Source organism: Sorghum bicolor, chromosome 6 (assembly GCF_000003195.3).
Source record: "Sorghum bicolor cultivar BTx623 chromosome 6, Sorghum_bicolor_NCBIv3, whole genome shotgun sequence".
In the NCBI taxonomy this organism is placed as follows: Eukaryota; Viridiplantae; Streptophyta; class Magnoliopsida; order Poales; family Poaceae; genus Sorghum; species Sorghum bicolor.
This window is the reverse complement of record NC_012875.2, coordinates 467,777-488,438: the sequence shown is the minus strand read 5'-3', so window position 1 is coordinate 488,438 and position 20,662 is coordinate 467,777. Positions and strand designations below refer to the sequence as shown.

General features: G+C 40.6%; 2 protein-coding genes across 2 annotated transcripts; both read right to left on the bottom strand.

Moving 5' to 3' along the window:
- LOC8056949 lies at positions 477–4,462 on the bottom strand. Its single transcript, XM_002445962.2, has 7 exons — positions 3,953–4,462; positions 2,785–3,400; positions 2,387–2,714; positions 1,636–1,708; positions 1,398–1,488; positions 1,168–1,247; positions 477–1,072 (listed from the first exon to the last, which is right to left on the bottom strand). The coding sequence occupies exons 1-7, from the start codon at positions 3,995–3,997 to the stop codon at positions 749–751; spliced, it is 1,557 nt and encodes a 518-aa protein (XP_002446007.1). The 5' UTR covers positions 3,998–4,462; the 3' UTR covers positions 477–748.
- LOC8080240 (zinc finger CCCH domain-containing protein 24) lies at positions 12,232–19,698 on the bottom strand. Its single transcript, XM_002445961.2, has 14 exons — positions 19,174–19,698; positions 18,673–18,765; positions 18,307–18,585; positions 18,135–18,207; positions 16,518–16,650; positions 16,293–16,446; positions 16,088–16,171; positions 15,230–15,352; positions 14,422–14,583; positions 14,206–14,340; positions 13,966–14,061; positions 13,301–13,792; positions 12,971–13,014; positions 12,232–12,684 (listed from the first exon to the last, which is right to left on the bottom strand). The coding sequence occupies exons 1-14, from the start codon at positions 19,648–19,650 to the stop codon at positions 12,441–12,443; spliced, it is 2,589 nt and encodes an 862-aa protein (XP_002446006.1). The 5' UTR covers positions 19,651–19,698; the 3' UTR covers positions 12,232–12,440.

The following is a 20,662-nucleotide window of genomic DNA, read 5'->3' as shown; positions in this document are numbered from 1 at the left end:
AATTGTTCATATATTGTAACACAATAGTTGTATAATGTTTTTTTTGTTTTGTTTTTGTCACCAATCACTCTATGTACTTTAAAATTGTATTCATATTTTTTTCTATGCGTCGTTCCTTTGTTTGATGTGTCTCATTAAAAGTTTCAGCCTGAGCTATGCGTTTAACGTAGAAAGAGACATGATCATTGCTTCTGCATATATGTTTACATGGTGTTAATATTGCCACACATCATGTCTGTATATCTTCTGTTGATATTGCCACAGATCTGTTATTTTTCTATAATTAAAAATTTTAGAAGTTGATAGCAGGAACTGGAATCAACATACATGACCTGCCTGCCAAGCACAAAGCTGTAGCACAGCATCTTGCAATGTAAAAGTAAGGTTAGTGAACCCAAGAAACTCATCTTTGTCGCTGTAACTGTAACATTAACCGTACATCTGACAAAGCCCCTCGATCGGGTCAAATAATTCAGTTGTCAAAAGCATCCAAACAATTTTCCTGAAGATTTTCGTTAGGCAAGAACAGAGAATGTCCATACAGTAAATTACAGCACCAAATGGTGATCTCTTTCACAAGGCATGCATATATCAGAGAAACAAAATTCAGAGTCCATCTGCACTACCTTTTATACAGTGTAACAAGGTCCCAATGCAAAACCTCTCTGGTAAACTAACAAACTACAAACTGCTACAAGCTCGATCGACAGTATATAAACTAGAAGAGAATCGTATATGCGATACTGTTCTATGCCGCCTGAGGGACGGGTGGGTTCTCAACATCTCCGGCGGCGGCCATGGCGTCGTGCTGTCCAACTCCCACTCCCACTCCCACGTCTGCAGCTGAAGGCTGACTGGAAGGTTGATGATCAGAATCAGATGCAGGAGCAGCCTGTTGCTGCTGAGGCGGTGCACGCGCCCTGCGGTGACGGCGAGCCTGCTGCTGAGTAGGAGGCGCCACCCGCCTCGCCCTCCACCGTAGTATCTCAATGGCGATCGAGTTGCCGGTCATGCCGACGCCGAAACCGGCGAAGGTCGCCAGGATGATGGATATCACAGCCTGCAAATGGAGCTGCAAAAATGCAAGAGTTTTGTGCAAAGACACTCTGGATCAGCATATGCATACATAACATTTTCAGAAGAGCTGTGTGTTTGACGTATGCTTACATATCTGTAGAACAGATGGGTGAAGAAGACGACCAAGAGGAACTGAACCGCTGCGTAGATCCATACGTATCTTCTTGCCACTGCATGCAATGCAAGGTTCAGATATATATATATATATATATATATATATATATCATGGCTAGCTCTGATTTCTGAAACCAAGCATCTATATATGGAATTGTCTTTTAATTTGACTCGTAGATGTCATGTCAGTCATGACATATACGTACCCATGCTTGTTGTGGTTAAGGATGAGAAGAGGCCCAGGATGCATGAGAAGGGCAGCGATATAGCCAGCGCAGCGATGCCGTCATGGGCCACCTGTCAGTCATACACAGAACCAGGGAGAAATTTAGCATACCAGATACTACTTATGTATGTAAAAAGTTCTAAACTACTCCTACTGATTGTGCATATATAATAATGTCAATGTTAGCAAGAAGAATAGTTGGGAGGTAGCAGCAGTACCAGTAATTCTTCCAAGAAGCAGAAGTAGGCCAGGATGCTTATGATTACAAGGATAGGCGTCCCATGCCAAACTCTGAGTAACAAGACAAGAGACAGTAAGCAAATAAGCATAAACCACTACCTCGATCACATCATCAGATTTGATTCTTAAGAGAAATGTTAATTTGAAAACACGTGTGGTGGTGATCTGCTCAAAAAGTCGGTCACCAACTACTACTTTTGTGTCTAAGTACTAGCTATTAGTATATTATTATCGTGTCATCGTCATTCCAAAATGGTATACGTAGCTAGGACAGGTGTTAAATCTCCACATAATGCTAATGATGCAGGTAGTGACAGCTAGCATCCTTCTCTTTAAAATAAAAGATGCGTGTGTGTGTGCGTACGTGGTGGCATCCCAGATGCTTGGATTGTTCAAGTAAAACTTGCTTGTTCACATGTCAATAATTAACAAACATACTCCATGGATCTAGCAGGAAAGCATTGTACAATGATACTGTGATTATATATGTAAAGGACAAATTTTTTTAATGCAAAATGGTGTCACTCATATCATATGCAATGCAAGCAAATCAATTCTGGTCGAATTTGCCATTCCTAAACTAAACTAGTATCCAGAGTCACTCTCCAGCAGAAGCTGGCTGCTTAGGTGCTCTCGATCTGATCCATCCACAGATTAAAGACTTGCTTGTTGCAAATACAATTCTGAATTTCTGATGATGAGAGCGATAGATGAGGAACTGTTAATTACCTGTAGCGATCGTATCTGGGCGTGCTCCCTCCGCCGCGATTGGGGTGATCGCGCTGCTGGATGCTCTGGACACGCAGCAGGGTGACGGGGAGGTTCTGCACGTCCTGCTTGCACACCTCGCAGGTCCTGGTGCCCTTGATGCTGAACCACTTGACGGCGCAGTCCCTGTGCGCCAGCGCCAGCTCGCCCTTGCACGAGCACTCCAGCTTGATCAGCGTCTCGCTGCCTTCCGACAGCTCCACCATGCAGATCCGGCACACCGCCTCCTCCTCCGGTATGTCCTCGCCGCCGCCGCCGTCGTCGTCGTGGTCTTCGCCGCCGGTCGTACCTGAATTAATTACACAGTTCAGAAATACAGAATGATGATGAGAAACGAGGATTCAGATTCAGACACGCACCTGAATCTGAAGGGACTATGTCAGGGACGACGGCAGGGGTTGTTCTGGTCATGGAAGGGACGACACGGTACATGCCGCCTAGCGAGTCCATCCTCTTGAAGCTCTTGCCATTGTTGAGCTTCTTCATGTTCATGGGGAGCGACTGCGAGCGGCAGATGTGGTGGACTGCTGCTGCTGCTGCTGCTGCACCACCTGGTTTCTGCTGGATTGGTGGCTGTGGCTGTGGCTGTGACGACGACAGAGCATCGTCCAGCGGGAGCGACGACGTCCTGGCCATCACCTTGGTCTTGGTGGCGCCAGAGCTGAACAGCTTGGAGACGGCCGACGACTTGAAGCTCCCCGCCGGCAGGAGGCTCTTCACCGTCTGCCTCAGCATGAAGGACGGCGAGCGCAGAGGCGGCCTGCTCGGCCTGCTGGAGCTGGAGGAAGACACGGGCGTGGTGGCGATGTTGCTGCTTGTCTGCTGCTGCCCCCTCCTGGTGGAAGGTGGGGTAGTGATGATGCTCATGCCGCCGTGCGTCGGCGTCGGGAGGTGATCTTCTGCCGGGATGTCGATGCAGAGATGTGGCCGCGGCCGTTGCTCTGATGAAACAACACTTGCTGCAGTGGCCTCGTCCTACATACATATATACAGTAAAAAAAGAGGAACAAGATTCTTCAGACGAGCGATCTTCCTTCAGAATTTACAGCTGCATATATATATATATATATATATATATATATATATATATATATATATATATATATATATATAAGGAAGGAAAATCAGCAGAGTTGCACATAGTAATCCGTTGCCAGCTAGCCTGCTTGCTGAATTGCTGATTGCCATGGAAGTAACACTACTCTATTCTAGTCTAATTTCAGAGCAGGAAGGGTAGGAAGTGTCAAGAAGTCTTTTTAAAAAAAAAAAGAATTAAAAAGTTACCAAAATGTTTTCAAGTCAAACAATCTGCAACTGCATACTAGTACAAGATGCTAACACTAGCAGATTAGCAGAAGATCCCATCTCATCTGACTGATAAGGAATTGGATTACACAGTAACAATAATTTTCCACCCCAATACACATGCATGGATTAAAAGGTACTGTAGTAGATAAGAGTGCAGCCAATTAAAGCACACATGATTACATGAATGATGTATCTGAGTCTTGGCCTGACTGACTTTACCTGCAGGTCCCTGCTATGCATCGGCGGAGTCTCCTTCTTCTCCATGGCCGGCTCTGCTGGCAGGGAAGGCCAGAAGCAATCTTGGGATTGAAATCTGGACAGTGGCTCGATCGGTTCCTTGCCAATCAGCCGTCGATCGCAGAGCAGTGGTGGCAGAGGAAAGAAAAAAAAGGCGAGCGGGCGATCAACAATGGCGGAATTGGCTCAACTGGGATGGAGAAGACGATTCGATTCGATGCTTTTCTTGCGGCTCAACTGGGATGGAGAAGACGATTCGGTGCAGGCAGAGGCAGAGGCAGAGGCAGAGGCAGGCATCATAAATAGAGGGAGGCGACGGCTGCTGGGCTGCTGTGGTGGAGCTTCGAAGCGAGTGGAGGCGACAGGGTGAGGTGGGCAGGACGCGGCCGGACGGATCGACGACAAAAGCTCTAGCCGCAGCCGCAGCCGCAGCCGCCCCCGTCAGTTCCATTTTCACTTTCACCACTTGATGCAGTAGTCATGCATGCTCATGGGTTATCATCCCCCCAACTCAACACTCCTTGTAGGATATATAAATCTTGTCTCTAACTAGTCAACTATAACTTTTTCATAGAGTCTACCGCTACGATATTCTCAATTACTTCGCTGCTAATGATACTTTAGCTGCTATTAATACCTTAATTTAGATCTGCCTATATTACTCTCTCACTCTCTCTATTTTTCTTTTTATTTGTCATTTTCATTTCTCGAGAAGTCAAGCATACTCAACTTTGACTATAGTATAAGTATTATATGTTGTTGGATGGATCGTTGAATTAGTTCTTATAATAAATTTGTTTAAAATACAACTATTGCTAATATTTTTTATAAATCTAGTCAAAGTTTACAAAATTTGACTAATGTGTACGGCGCATCCCACAACGACACTTAATAAATAAGAGAGTGTGTGTCTCTATATTATGCAGTATGCTTCTTATGTCCTTGAAAGCTTCAATTATTAGAGTTGTCTTAAGTCAAACTTTTAAAATTTTGACCAAATTTCAAAAAAAAAGACTAAGATTTATGGTACCAAATTAGTATCATTATATTTGTCATAAAATATATTTTTATAAGATACTTATTTTATCTCATAGATATTGATGCTCTTTTCTATAAAGTTGGTCAAACTTGAAAAACTTTGACTCACACGGATTCTAGGAATTAAAGCTTTCAGGGATAGAGGGCGTACTTGATAAATGATTTAATGAACTATTGAATCATTGGATGTTGAGTTGAACATGAATGTTGACACTAGCTGCAAGTTTGTTGATTCATTTCACCAAGTATACTTTGGCTTTTGATCGCTGCAAGCACTAAGACTAGGCTTATTACCTCGGTCTTGTAATGTTGTCAACATTTAATTTTATGAAATACGTGTTTATCGTCAAATAATAAATTAGATAACTTCTACTCTAACATTTACCAAGTATACATTTATTCTGAAATTAATTAATGTTTTCCTTTTCTATAAAATGTACAATGCATATTCAAAAAAAAATTGCACCACTAGTACGCATAAGGTGCTTCGTTTTTGTTTGTAAAGATATGGTACCAATAATTTTTTTTATTTTCTTTTTCTTTGTAGAAGAAAAAAGTAGTTGTCCTTTCCACCAAGAAGTTTATTCAGTTTTCATCGTTGACACGGTTGTTGAAAATACTTAATTTTTATTGTATTGTTGATTGCTCAAGATCTAAACAGGTATGTTAACATAAAAAGGAACTTCATCTATCTCAGACAATTACTGTAGATGATACAATTGGTCCAAAACCACTCCTATCTTCTACGTAAGTATTCCCTTAATTTCAAACTATAAAATGTTTTGACATTTCTAGATTTAAATCTTGTACTATATATCTAGTTGCGTAGCAAAAGCTATGGATCTAAAAAATCAAAACGGCTTAATTATAGTTTAGAACGAAGGAAGTAAGATGCGTATAGCATTTGCTTTCATTTTTCTTGCAGTCAATTATTATAGAGATATTTTTATTTTTCAAATAAAAGTTATAAAATAAATTTCAGTGTGTATTTGTTTAATTTAAGTATAGAAAGCCATATAAATGTACTCGCGCTCCCACACATAAATAAACCTTCACGGCCGATATGACATGGAGTGCCACTAGCCATGCCACGATGCTGACTGTGTCGGCTCTTTATTTGCAACCTTTTTCCCTTTCTATATTTAGGAAAACATGTGAAATGTGTATATAGTATTTTGATTTGCGGCACCAATACACATGAGGGTAATTTGTTTGTCTTCCTCAAGAGATATGGTGTACCGGTAGTTTTCCTCCAAAAGAAAGAAAAGTTGTTGTCCTTGCAGCCAAGCATGAGTTTGTTTTAGTTTCCAACTGTAGTTGAAAGTACACAATTCCCTTATTAATCTCTATTTTATTAAGTTCTAAATATTAATCTAAATTAAAATCTGATCACTAGTCCGGGCTCCTCCGTACATTATAACAAAAGGAGTTATTTCTATCTCTCACCTTAAAATGAACTATAAGCCCATAAAACTATTATGGTCTTAGTTGAAATAGCTCCTCCTGTTTGTTGCTACAACATACGGAGAAACTAGAGCCAAAGCTGATGAAACCTAAAATAGTGGTTTCATCATCTCCTAATTTATTTTAATTTAGAATATTTTTACAATAGTTGGAGAGACGATGAGAAGCAATTAATGTGTCTATGGTCGGTGGACCCAGAATATGAAAATCGATGAGAGGCGATGGGAGCAAGGCGATGGGAGGCGATAGGTGTGTCTATGGTCGGTGGGCCATAGACGTCACATCGCCTCCAAAATTATGAGGATTAGGACCCTAAATAGAAGAGTAGTTATTCTTTTTTTGCAATTCTTTTTTTAATGAAGGGTAAAAGGGTAAATTCATAATTGTAAAAAAAATATTTTAAGTAGCATAGTTAGGGTGTATGATTCAAGTACTATAGTTAGTTAAATAAAAATCTTCTTCTTAAGTTTTTTTAAATCTTCTTAGGGTTCCACCTATCGTCGTCCATCAGTGTGTGTTACAGGGAGCCGTCGCCACCGATGATAAGGGTTGGGGTTTGAGAGAACCTTGTACAATAACATAATTACCCTTCCACGAATTAAATTAAGAAAAAAAAACTTTTTTAGCGGAGGCGATGGGAGACAATCGGAAGCGATTCTGACATTAATTTATTGTAAGATCTATTTGCATCAATGGATGTAGCTATTCATACTGTACCAAGAAGCTAGAGCCATACCAAATGGATCTGATTTGCGAGATTAGTGATCCACATCCACCTCCCTAGACGCAGCCATGGACCACGGCGCCTACTTAACACACAACCTATGACTAGCATGCCGGTGGTGGCGTGTAGAGGCCGTTTGCGCGTGGTGGCTCTAGTGTAACGTAAGTGTCGCGCTTTTGTGGAGATCACTGTGCGTTAGTACAAATCTCCAAACCCTTGCGGTCAAGTTTGGCTATGATTAAAGGTAAAAAAAAAAAAGGAAGAGGATTTGTCATTTGTGATGGTAACAACAGCAACGAGAAAACGCGTCCTCTACTATATATATATATACACTGTTGCAGTATCAGCTGTGTGCCTATCGTGGACTCAACAGTGAAGATGGATAACGAAAGAACGAGATACAGGACACATCTATCTATCTGCTCTCTTTAGAGAAATTTCCATGCTGCTTCTGCTGCTGCTACTCGTACAGTCCTTACATGGATTGCTGATATATTGTTGACAATGAATCAATTGACAGATGATCTTTTGTACCCGGAGATATATAGATAGATGCACTGTTAGTTGGTTAGCAAGTTGGGTGGACTGGAGGTGTCACTTGGATGTGAATCAATGACAGACGAATTAATTTAGTGCATCGGAATTAATCCAGGAGCCTACCTATCAGATGGCAGAGTGTAGAGATGTACAACGTTTGGATAGGACGGAGAAACGATTCCTTTTTGTGAGATTCGGAAGAATCGTCTCCAAAAAAATATTTTCAGCCAGCGATTCCGAACCGGAACGATTCAGTCGTATTTTCAGCCAGCGATTCAGAACCGGAACGATTCAGTCGTTCTTACATGTGTGCACGAAACAGCGAGAGGCTGGTTTTGGTTTCATATATATTCTCATTTTATCGCTCTTCCTACCTCTCGGTTAATCTTTTTTTATTATACAATAAGTTAAAATATGTTGTATTTAAGTTGTTTATTATCAAAACAAAGGTTATAATTTTTTTTAAACATATTTTTATTTATATAATTAGCTAAATGGTTGTATAAAGTGATTTTAATTCATCATCTTAAATGTTTCATGAGATACCAACTTCTTGCCTACAGCTCTATACATGTGAAGTCCTAGTTTTCCCGTTGTCTAGAGCTAAAAATACCAAACCCTTCTAGCTCCCTCTCACTCCCGTATTGGCGAAGGCTAGCTTAAGGATGGTTGATAATGACAAGGAGGAAGGGTGTGGCCCACCTGCCTGATGTTGGGAGGAGGAGCACAACCCGTGGTTACATGAAGGAGGGGCGGACGCATTGTCTGCATCAAGGATAAGAGGGGCGATGTGCCACTATCAAGAGTCAGGGCTAAGAGGGGCGTGGCCTGCATGTACCGATTCCAAGGAGGAGAGACAATGTGTAGCCACCACCGCCACGAGGAAGGATGATGTGAGGGGCAAATCGGCCAGCAAGCCACATGTGTGGAAGCAGAGCGCAGCTATGCTCCACACATGGAGGAAAGGTAGACGAGAAGAAGAGAAGAGGAATGGATGATTCATAAGTAACATTTTCATGTGGACACAATGACAAGTAGGACCATAAGTGAAAATTGAGGAGTTATTTTACCTAATGATTTTGTAACAAGAGAAGCCAGAACCAAAGAAAATTGTCCACCAAAGAAGGTGGAGCCAAAGCATTTTTAATTAGCTAGTGGCTGAGCTTTACCAAACGGCTTAACCACATCGTCTAGAATATTCACTTGAGCACCATCGGATGAAATGTCGAGCCGAAGGTGATAACCTTGGTTATTACGGCCCACTTTCACGAATGATGATAAAAGCTGGTGATGATGAGCCCTTTGTAACCGTGAATCCTCTCGAGAAGATAAATTTGGGTGCCAATTTGTTCTTATAATATATAATAAATTCACCTCTGGTACCATCTAGATTTGTCCATCCACTTTCAAAGAAATGGTGCATAGGAGTTTTATCTCGTATTTCCACCAATCACAAATGTGAGTTTATTTAGATTTATCCTAACTTTGATTTCACTAGAAACATGTTTATAATCATATTTGCTAAGAAAAATGTATATATAGAATCCGACGATTCCGTATTGCATTTTTTGCAGTGGGTACAATAGTCCAATTGGGGTATGATTAAGTTTTGATGCACTAGTCAAAATTATACTATGGACTTAATTATATACTTCCTCTGTTCAAAATAAGTGCACATCTAGGAGGCTGAGAACGCTAGTAATTTTTTTTAATATATATTTTGTCAAATGTAGCAAAGTTTGACTCCTCAATGTATAAGATGTGTATTTTCTTTGCGCCCTAGAGAGTATCCAAGAATGAAAATGCTTCCATTTGGCCAAGAAAAGAAACCCAACTTTATGAATTCGATTGCATTTTTATGCAGCAATATAATGGGCAACAATAAACTTCTGCAAGAACAAAACAAGAAATAGTCTTTAGTTAGTCAAATATTCAGTAATATTTTTTTTAAAAAAAAAAAAAAAATACTAGAGCCAAATGCTAGCGTGTGTTGTGCGTCCCCTGTGAGTCTGTGACAGGGCACGATGACAGGTGTCCGACCTACCTTCCACATGTGCAACGGTTATGGGGGTTACTGCTGTTTTGTTTTGTTTTGTAGTACAACGTCAAAGGTTTTCAGGTGATGACCGGTGTGAGCAGAGTAGGTACGCATATACTAGTATTTATATATTTTGTTGGAGGCCCATGAATGGCCCATCCGGATGCCACGTAGGACCGTGACGTGGTGCAATGATCTCTAGAGAGATTGCATGCCACGTAGGAGACGGCGGCAACCATTGGAGGAGGATCACTCACTGGTATAAATGCAGATGACGTATTCAAAACAAGTGTCAATCGGCAGCCATGCACATAAAAAGTCCGTGCATTTCTAGCCAGATGGACGACCGACTTTGGTCTGACAGCTGACGTCACTGCTGGCGCAAATATATACACTTGCATAGTGCTGCTGTATAGTCTGCTTGCACATGTATTAGCAACGCTATTGTTCATTGCATTAGCTAAAGATCACATCAGCCGCCCATTTGGAGAAAAAGAGCCAATTCCTTGGACATGTCTTCACCACCAGAGCCAATTCCTAGAAAAAAATTTTCCTTCTTTGGCACCACTGACACTTTGTTGCTTGTTGTATCCTCTGGATAAATATTGACAGTTTTTTTTTTCAATAATAGTGAGAAACATTTATGAAATTAACAGAAAATAGAAGTTGCCATAGCCAAATCTCAATTTCTAATTTTAAGAACTACTCCCTTCTTACTAAAAAATAAAGTTATTTTGGATAAGGTTTGAGTCAAACATTGAGAATATAAATCATAAATAACTTTTACGTTGTTGAGTTTGGAAATATGAAAACCATATATAGATTTGTCTTAAAAAAAATACTTTCATAAAAAACTACATATATCACTCTTTGAGAAGTATTTTTATAAAAAACAAAAATGACTTTATTTTAAAGTACGGAGGGAGTACATATCGCTGAGCTACACACATAGGGTCTAATTAGTTATCTGGCCCAATCCACAAAAAATTGATATTCTACAACTACCTACTCCATTCCACAAAGAATGTAATTATGGATTTGCCCTCGCACCATACAAGATCATTAACATTGAACTCTAAATAGATATATAGTTAAAGCATCTTAAGCTTGATCAAATTCATAGAAAACATCATTAGCATTTGACTCTAAATAAATACTATAATATAAAAACATATCTCATGACATATCTAATCTAGTGTTACTTATCTAGTAGGATAGTTATACTAATATTTTTTTTTGGTATAAATTTGTCCAAAATCTAACTTGCTTTGGCTGGGGATAAAGTTAGAATTGCATCTGACTAGAGTAGTTGAAGCAAAATATAATAGGGGGGTTGACTTTGCAGATTGCACATGTCGTCGGTATGGTATGGTTCATTTCATGCCCTAGCAGTGATGATGGAGTAGTGATTCATAACCACCACCACCGGCAGTCAAGCAGTTGTTAGCTCAGAATTTATGGATGAAGAAACCTGGTCTCGCAGCCAATGGGAGTGTATTAAATGGAATGAAATTTTCATGCTGGCCACCTAAACCTTCATGCCTGCAGCCTGCCTGTCCGACTCTTGCCGTCCATCCATGAAGACATTGGCACAGATTCCTCTCAACTTCAGCAGCAGGACCCACTGCAACTCAATCTCTCTCTAGGAATCATTTCATTTTTCCTTTATGATTTTCTGCTTTACTTTTGAGCTGTAGAAAATCCTCTCTATGTCTGCACCAGCAGCACCACATCGTACGTTAGATATTTGTTTAAAGCAAACCTGGCCGATCACCAAGAACGTTAGTCTCTCTCTCTCAAGGACAAGATTGCGAGCGACAGCTTATCTCATTCATTCTAGAGCACCTAGTGCTTTCTCCCATTTCGATTTCAACTTGAGCACTGGTTTATGCATTCTTTTTTATTGGAAAAAGGTGCAAATGATCGTATGTATGCAGCGATAAATCTCTCACTGAACACCTCATCATACAATAATTTATCTCATAAATCATCGTTCAGCTTTAGTTTAATCCTTTTTTTAGCTGCATGGCCGACATTCATCTTTGGTCCTAGCAAGTAGTAACCAATGAACAAGGGTCTAGTATTGTACACTTGTCAAATGCCCTAGCACACACCATGCTCAAAATGAGACGGCATGCTTATGACGCAATTAGGAACATGTCGTTATCTGTCTCAAATCCTGACAGATCAAAAAAAAAAAAAAAGGCCAAACCCACTCGTAAAACAATGAAGAAAAAGATCAAAGTGTCACAATACTTTTTATAGAACAAAAAGATCAAAGTGCTACAATACTGCTAATGCTGTTGGAGTTGGGCCAACACTAGTAGCTCCAGTACTTGTGTACGGTTTTCTTCCCTGACTAGGATGCCACTCCAGGTTGGACCATCGATATAAAAACTGCGGCAGGTATAGTAGCTAACAAGTAGCACACATTTTAGTACGTGAATCCTATGGCATCCATTTAACAGCAAAAAGAAATATGTACCGAGGATTACGTAGCTGATCCTATCAAAACAACAAATCTCAAACAGTAACCATCAACTGTCATGGCTTCTCAATCAAATAGATGTTACAAAATGTATGGACCAAAGTGAGGAAAACTGATATGGTCCTCGACATATATATAGGTCAAAATCTCTAACAAGAATCTGAGGCATCATAACCATCCTTCACCTCTCAAAAAGCATAACCATCTCGCAGTGCGGCGTGTGAGGGAACAGATCGACAGCCATTGCCCTCTTGGGTATAAAAGGTTCAGAGTTGGGCATCGACTTCGTCCTCTGCCGTGCAAGACCGGCGCTGCTCATAGATCGCCACCCTCGGTTGCCTTTGTTCTTCTCTTGTTTCTCAGATGTTGGCGTGCAAAGCTCAATCGCATTAGCGACTAGACTCTCAGGGTTGCAGGAGATGTACCTGTGATACGAGAAAAGAAAAACAAGCAGTGAGTTTCACAACTGTAAGCAGACTAATCCATGACACTGCTGTATGTTTGTTTAAACTCTACACTAGAAACTGCCCTTGATCTTCAGAACGGAACCACCGGACATCACTACCTCAATTACAATTCAGTTCAGCATCAGCAAACACTTCACTGCATATGCGGCCAGTAACTTCTAGCTTAAAGAGAAGCAAGAAAATCTATTGTGTCCAACTAAGACATTATGGTACAATGCAAGTATCAAGTATGTGAAATACGTACACTAGACGTCGAATACGTGGGTGCGTCCTCAATGCCTTGATCACCTATAAAGATACTCAGAATGTGAGTATGATCCACATTAAGGTTAGCATCTTAGTAAGAACCAGAATATAAACTGTAGCATAGTGCAAGTAAATCCAGTAAATCATTGTGCTACCCCCAAGTGCTTTGGATCGCTAATAGTGGAATGAACTAGGATAGCTGCCAGCCCTTTGATTAAATACAGGTGGCAAGCACCAGCTCATTACACTGTAACAGCAGGAAAATAACAAGCAGACTTGTTTCAGGAATTCACTACAATCATTCAGCAGAAGGCTGAGATTTACTTACAGTAGGGTGAAGGCCAACACGTGGAGGGTCTACAATAGCAACAACATTCTTAAACTGGCATGCATTAGCAGCAAGGACATTATCGTTTGGATTGGAAGAACCATCCTGACATGCTTTGCCTTGCTCCAAACTATTATCCGATGATGTCTCAATGGGTTTATCATTGAGCAACGATGCTTCCCCACAATTCTGTTCACCAGAAGCCACATTGTGTTCATCATGACTGCAATCAACCACTTTGTTCACCCCATCCACCTCCTCGTTGCTTGCACAGGTAGGATAGTCAACTGACGTGTCCATAGGCTGCTGACCTTCACCATTGTCATTTCTGTGCTTTGAACTATCTATATTTTCACCATCACAATTTGTGCAGTCAATTGTATCCTCATTTTTGTTTGTATCATCAATTTCAGAATTACTTTCAGAAGCTGCAGCCTGCTGCTGTGGTGAACCAAGATATTCTGTCAGAAGGGGCCCCATCACATCTTCAGCCTGTTTAATCCCAACACATGAGCTTAAATGAGATTATTTCAGTATGCAGATAGATCAGGAAGTCAATGGAACTGAACAGGATGACATTACGGTAGTTTTTAGAGGAAGACAAGATGGTAGTTAAGAATGAGACAACGTGGCATCAGTTTCATGTAGCGAATATGAGCCTTTACCTTACTACAAACAAAGCGACAATTTTTTATGCCATTGATAAGAGCATTTTTGTGAGCATCTGAAACTGCTGATTCATTCATTTCAATCCCAACAACCTGGCAATAATACAATAGTAATTAGATTTGAGAAAGATTTTTCCAAATAAACAGAGACATTTAATAAGAATCTAAATAAGTTAATAATGGCTCAAGCTGTAGTTGTGTGTTACACTAGATAACAAATTGTGTAAAATAAATCACCATTCCAACACGATGTGCTAAGGTCAGGCCAATAGTTCCAGTCCCACAGCACACATCAAAAAGTAATGTGTCTGAATTGAGATTAGCCCAATCACCAGCAAGGGTATACAATCTTTCTGCAGCAAGAGTATTAACCTGTGTAATTCTGTGTCATTAAAACACTTATTTATAACCATAAAAGGCAATTAGCAATAACTTGCTGTTTCAGCTACTGACCTGGAAAAAAGCTGTTGGTGATATAGAGAACTTTAAGTTGCTTATGTGATCATGGATTCTTGTTTTATCTTCTGTTGTGCCATCCAACTGATCTCCATTTGGTACCAATAGCGGGATCAGTGGGCAATCAGTAGGTGCAGCATTTGATATCCCTTTATGATCCTGCATAAGTTGGTTTCATTACTCTTCAATTATTTCAAGTACAACATAATAAACTGAAAGTAACATCACTAAGGGATTGTTTGGTCTCAAGTTTTACCACAATTTTTGGAGCTTAACAACATAAAATCCGGTTTGGTTAACAAATAAAGATCAAGATATTTAAAAAAAAACTACCACATAGTACGAGTTTTATGACATCAGCCTTGTTTTTTTCATGAATCAGTCCAATCTAAATTTTCTCCACTGCTCAACAAATCATCCAAACAGAATGCTCCGTAAACTTATCCAAAATAACACTAACTTAAAATCAGTTTTCCTGAAAATCATATGAAGGTTATTTCCTAAAAAATGTTATTTCTAAATCAACAAGGTCCAAACTCCAAACAGCCGCTAAAAAACAAATGAACAATGAGCCCAGTGCCCCAGTGTTAGGCATGACTATACAAATTAGTATTATATATAAAGACAAAAGTGCTCCCAGCAAAATGTTAAACAAAATTCCTGACAACCATGACAAAGTAAGTCACTAACACCTATGGGCTATAGCTTTTACTGGACAGCACACAATACGCTTTACAAGCAAAAAAAAGTAAGAGAAGTGAAGTTAATAAGAACAGACACAAATCATAGTTCTGCGAAAACTTACTTGCACTACAATAGTTGTCAGTGGCAAGGGAGGTGAGCATGTTGCTGCTCCTTGTATCAAGGCAGCAGACAGCTTGTCAAACTCTTCTTTCATAAGAGCTTCATCAACACCTGTTGAACACACCTGAAATTATAGGCAAAGTTTGATAGGGTGTCAGTGGCTAGCCACTAGGAATGTTTTAGGGTGTTTGGTTTGAGGAATCAAACACATACTAGATGAGGTGGTGCATCATGAGTTCATTCCTCAAATTTGGTGGAATGACTCCATTCCTCGTACTAGTATTAATTATTGGCTTGTGAAGAATGAGGTGATGATGGATCAACCTATTCCATTTCATAGCCCAAATAAAAAAAGTGAGTGGCGAGATAATTGTCATGGGGGGCAGGCAGCAGGCAGCCGCCTGGGGACTCGCATGGTCAGCAGCTGCATGGGGACATGTGGTCAGCAGGCGTGCAGGAGCCCGAGGAGGCTGGTGGCTGAAAGGGCCAATGTCATCAAGGCTATTAATAACAATTAAGGAGCAGCTGAAGGGGCCTCAAGTGTGAAAGGGCCAGAGTCTGTGTGCCTAGCAAGGAGCTCAGCTCCTATATATTGTAACCAGCATCAATGGAATGAGGGAAGGAATGAAGAATGAAGTTATCTCTCAACTCACCCCATGCTATCTCTAATCTCATCTCCCTGCTATCAGTCTAATCTCTCATCCCCTTGCTTCGGCAGCCAGGCCACAAAGCCTTGGCGCCATTACCCCCATATGAGCTAAGCATCATAACAATAATGGACTAACTTGTTCCTCAAACCAAACACCCTATTTATGAATCATTAGGTTGACACTACAAGTGAAGTTTTACTCTAAATAACCTGCACAATAAGCATGACTTCTGATATTTGTGATTCTGCATTCTGTGAAACAACAGCTTCAGCTGGACATCTTCCCTCACGAACCTAAAACAATCCCAGTGCAAAATTGTTAATTCTAATAATCTATAGTAGCCTTAGTTCAAAATCCCAATATAAACATAAAATAGAAGCATCTAGCTGTAGATTGAGAAGCTAGAGAGCATACTGTGAGTTGGCGCCAAAACCCAGAGTTGTCAATCTTGCTCCACAAAGGGAAGCCTGATGATTGAAGAAAATCTTGGAACATCTGGGCATATTTGCAGGAAATTTCTGAGACATTTGGACAGTTCACAGGTTCCTCAACAGCAGTCACACCTTCCCTAGAATTATTTTGTACCAGTCATTATTAATGAAATTAAGAGCACTGAAAAAATGAGAAAGAGAAACCAACCTGAAATTTCCGAGCATAAATCCCACCGTCTTTTTGCCCTCTAAGGAATATCCTACAGAGAACTCACACTTGTTACGGTATCCATTAACAACTGGGGACTCCAAAATGCCTTCAAGCTTGCAAGGAAGGCCACCTGGGTAATCGAACAGACCGTTACTTAGCTAAAAGGAGTAGAGTCCAGAAGGCCATTACCAAGAGGCAAAGCACAAAAGGTCATTGCAAAGGCCATAATAAGTGCATCCTGTTAAGCTGAAAAATTAATTTTTCAGACCCCCCATGTTCAGAAGCCAGAACAATGAGAAGAGCATGTTCCAAATATTTGAGATAAATTGCAGAGTCTCAGACACTGGTCAAAAACAGATTTATATATGTTTCAGGTAAGTGAAACACATTAGGATTTGTCTGCATTTGTAAAGAGTTGGATTGCATGCCACTTATGTTCACTTTCAACCAAAAGAAAAGGCATGTCTGACACATATTTTACACTCAGCAGTCAGCACCATGTCTCATGTCTTTGCCTAGAGATTCTAACAGCTTGTCTGCTATTGATATGAATCATTGAAGCATGGAAGAGTTATAGTCTCCTGAATATCGAGCCAACTGCACCTTTTTTTGAGCTTTTTTGAAAATTGGCATAATCTTATTTATCATAGTCTCCTGAATTGTTTGAGATCCAACTTCATGCTGAGTTTAACGAGCCGAGCCGAAGTCCAAGTTATTCAAAATTAAGTCATTTTCATTTTTATAAGAAAAAACAAGTCCGATTGGAGGACTTTTGAAACGAGCCACCAAGCCAGCTCAGCGAGCTTTTTGTCCAGCCCTTATAATAGGGTCATGGAAGCCTCAAATAGAAGCAGTGCTTCCGTGGAAGAGTCTTCAACATTAATGTGTTATAATCATCGTAGGGTAGTGAAAATATATATATAACAAAAACATTGGACAATAAGTTGTTCCTTTGGTCTCTGTTTCAAAGGCGTCACCTAGGCGTCCAAGCGGACACAGCTCACCATGGGTGTCTAGTTAAGGTTGAAGACTCTTCCACGGAAGCACTGCTTCTATTTGAGGCTTCCATGAGCACATACATGTATGGCATAACTATTTGCATATGTTGATTAATACTTCTATTTTGACTGGAGATTGTTTATTACTTATCAGCAATAATAAGTAAGCATTAGCATGCATGTCCTTTAACACTAGATTTAACTCCGTAGATAGAGATTGTTTCAGTTTACTCACAATCCCGCATGGCTTATATCAAAATATGCATTACATTTCAATCATTCTGCCAAAAAAATTCCAACATAAAGCATGGCATACAACTATCTTCATCCATATATAGACATATAGTTGTCTAAAAGAATCTGCATGGGGATCATAAGGGGCAGAGCTAGCGTTAAATATGGCTAGAGCTAAAACAAGCTATGAGTGTAATTGTATTTGATGGGCGGTGGTAAAAGTACTAGTAAAGAAATAGAAATCTTTTTGAAACACAAAGGAGAATACAAACTATATGACAATGATGGATGCTGGATCAACCCATTGTCATCCAAACAAGAGCTTATCACAATTACTGAGAATACCATGTGAAATTGTAACACAATAAGCTTGGAAGGTTACCGATTTCCTTTGATTTTAAAACCCAATCAGGAAGGGGAATGGCAGGTGGGCAAGCTTTCCTAGCATTGCGAGTCTACATTAGATTAGAACAGTAAAAGAGAGATTAGCAATTTCTGTAAAACCATTGTTTATCAGTGTTTAGAACAGTACAAGGACATGAAATTGGCCTTACAAGTTTCTTCAGTATCTGTGCCATCGATTGTTTTTTGTGTTCTAGCTGATCAATGTAAGTCATATGGGCAAGGGGAGTAACTGCATCACGGGCACTTCTTTTACTTGATGAATCCGATTCAGGAGCAGGTGTTTCCTCTGCATTAGTAGGACTACTGCCATTTTCTGTTGCTGTTCCAGTATTGGATACCGGTGCTTCAACATGTGCTTTTTGATGGGACCTACGATTGGCATCTACTATCTTGATTTCTTTTCCACCAGAAGGGTTCTCCTTAAGGACCTAACCAATTCAAGAGGTAAAAGTCAATGTTCCTTGCCTAGCCTAGACACCCAAGCAAATAGACAGTATATAGAGAGGGACAATTACCTGAACAGCATTTGTTAGTTGTTCAACACTCTGAAAAGTCACAAAACCAACTGTCATTCCCTTCTTCTTCTTTGCTGTTGCATACGAGATTTCCTGCAGCACCATCAATTAACTTGTAACCATTAGGTTGGCAACTCAGCATAAACTAACAGGATTCGCGGATGCATATCCTTATTCCTTTTCAAAAAGAAAAGGGGAGAATCGGCTGGATGAGACTCCAAATGTGTTGGTGTTGATATTTAACTACATGTACCAATACGAATCACACTTAAGCTGCCTAAAACACTCATACACCATGATCACTCAGACGCCCCTGCTGGACAGAATCAGTATTGGTTCAGGCTTCAATGTATCAAGCAAACTTCTGGAGCTCTGACATTTAAATATAGTTCTAGACTTCTAGTTGTTGATGCCGACCGGCAATGCGTAGTACAAGAGTATGAGACACTGTCCAATAAAACCAAGAAGAACAAGAAGGAATTGAGCACCAGTACTACTTGCCTGCTCCTGGAGGAATGACTTGAGCCTATCAGCCGTCCACCCCCTGGGGAGCCCGACGAGGCACTTGTCGAGTGCCTGCTCATCCACCGTGACCTCCTCCTCAGCCTCCTCCTGGGCCTCCGCGGCGACCTTGCGGAGCTTCTTGGCGCGGTCGGAGGTGGGGTCCCAGGTGCCGTCGGGCCGCGGGCGGAGCTCCTCCTCGGTGTGCGCGTAGCGGCAGGACTCCCCGTGGCTACACCCTTCGGCGCCGGCGCCGCGGCGGCGGAAGAAAGAGCACAGGCTCGTCTTCCACATCGGGTGCCGGGCGACGCCGCTGCCGGCCGCATCCTCAGCACTGCCGGTGGAGGCGGGGGCGGATGGAGCGTCTTCGGTGGACGCGTCCACCGAACCCTCCTCCCTCTTACGCTTCTCTCCGGCGAGTTCCGGCTGCTGCTGCTGCTGCGGCGGCGGCGGCGGCGGTGTCAGGACGTCCTCCATGGCGGCGGCGGGCGGCTGTGTGCGCGGATCGGAGGGTTGCAGTTGCAGCGCGCAGCGAAAGGAATTATCGTCTTGGGCCTTTTTGTGCAAGTGGGCCGTTAGTTTTTCGTTTTTCTCATTTGGGAAACGGCCTTTCTCTATTCTGGGCCATCTGTTCTTCTCTCTCAGGCCTTGTTTAGTTCCTCATCAAAACCAAAAATTTTTAAGATTTTTTGTCACATCGAATCTTTAAACTCATGCATGAAACATTAAATATAGATAAAAATAAAAATTAATTACATAGCTTACCTATAATTTACGAAACGAATCTTTTGAGTCTAGTTAGTCTGATTGGACAATATTTGTCATATACAAACGAAAGTGCTACAGTGCTTATTTCCCAAAAAAAATTTGGAACTAAACAAGGCCTGAGTCTCATCTAAGAAATGAAATTAGTTCCTCAAAAAAATCTAAGAAATGAAATGAAAACAGATTTCCTAAATGTCAACCGGCTAAATTTCATTCCCCTAAAAAAATGACTAAATTTCAACAATTTTTCATCAGTTTAATATGCTCTCTCAGTTTTACGATTATTATTAAGACTACTAACGCTTCATTCTTTTTGTATAGTAGAGTTTAATTTGGAACAGAGGCAGTGTCATCAGCTTTGTTTTGTCAGTAAAGGTGCGATGTTGAATTCAGTACTTATCAAAAAAAAAGTTCAATTCAGTTTTATGCTACAAATACTATTGGTTATTAGACTCATATATATGTATCACTTGGGTATGGAACATGTTCCCTCCATCTCTTTTTAAGTATAGGCATATTTGGTTTTGGAATTGACCATCAACTACTCTAAAATACATCATCGGTTATTTCAAAATCTGATTTGTGGAATGTGTATGTACCGAAATAACTTTTATGTACTAAGCATGAATAATGTGAGGACACTATAATTAAATAAAAAATGTTATCTATGACCAATCTCAGCTTAACTTGATTAATCTAGCCACCTTGGAGTTGCACTATCCAT

Coding starts and splice junctions, on each gene's coding strand:
- LOC8056949 (XM_002445962.2), bottom strand. CDS start 3,997: ATGGAGAAGAAGGAGACTCCGCCGATGCATAGCAGGGACCTGCAG. Junction 3,401..3,952: donor TGCATAGCAGGGACCTGCAG/GTAAAGTCAGTC, acceptor ATATGTATGTAG/GACGAGGCCACTGCAGCAAG. Junction 1,248..1,397: donor CTTAACCACAACAAGCATGG/GTACGTATATGT, acceptor CATTGCATGCAG/TGGCAAGAAGATACGTATGG.
- LOC8080240 (XM_002445961.2), bottom strand. CDS start 19,650: ATGGAGGACGTCCTGACACCGCCGCCGCCGCCGCCGCAGCAGCAGCAG. Junction 16,651..18,134: donor TTTAAAATCAAAGGAAATCG/GTAACCTTCCAA, acceptor TCGATTACCCAG/GTGGCCTTCCTTGCAAGCTT. Junction 16,172..16,292: donor GGTTTTGGCGCCAACTCACA/GTATGCTCTCTA, acceptor GGATTGTTTTAG/GTTCGTGAGGGAAGATGTCC.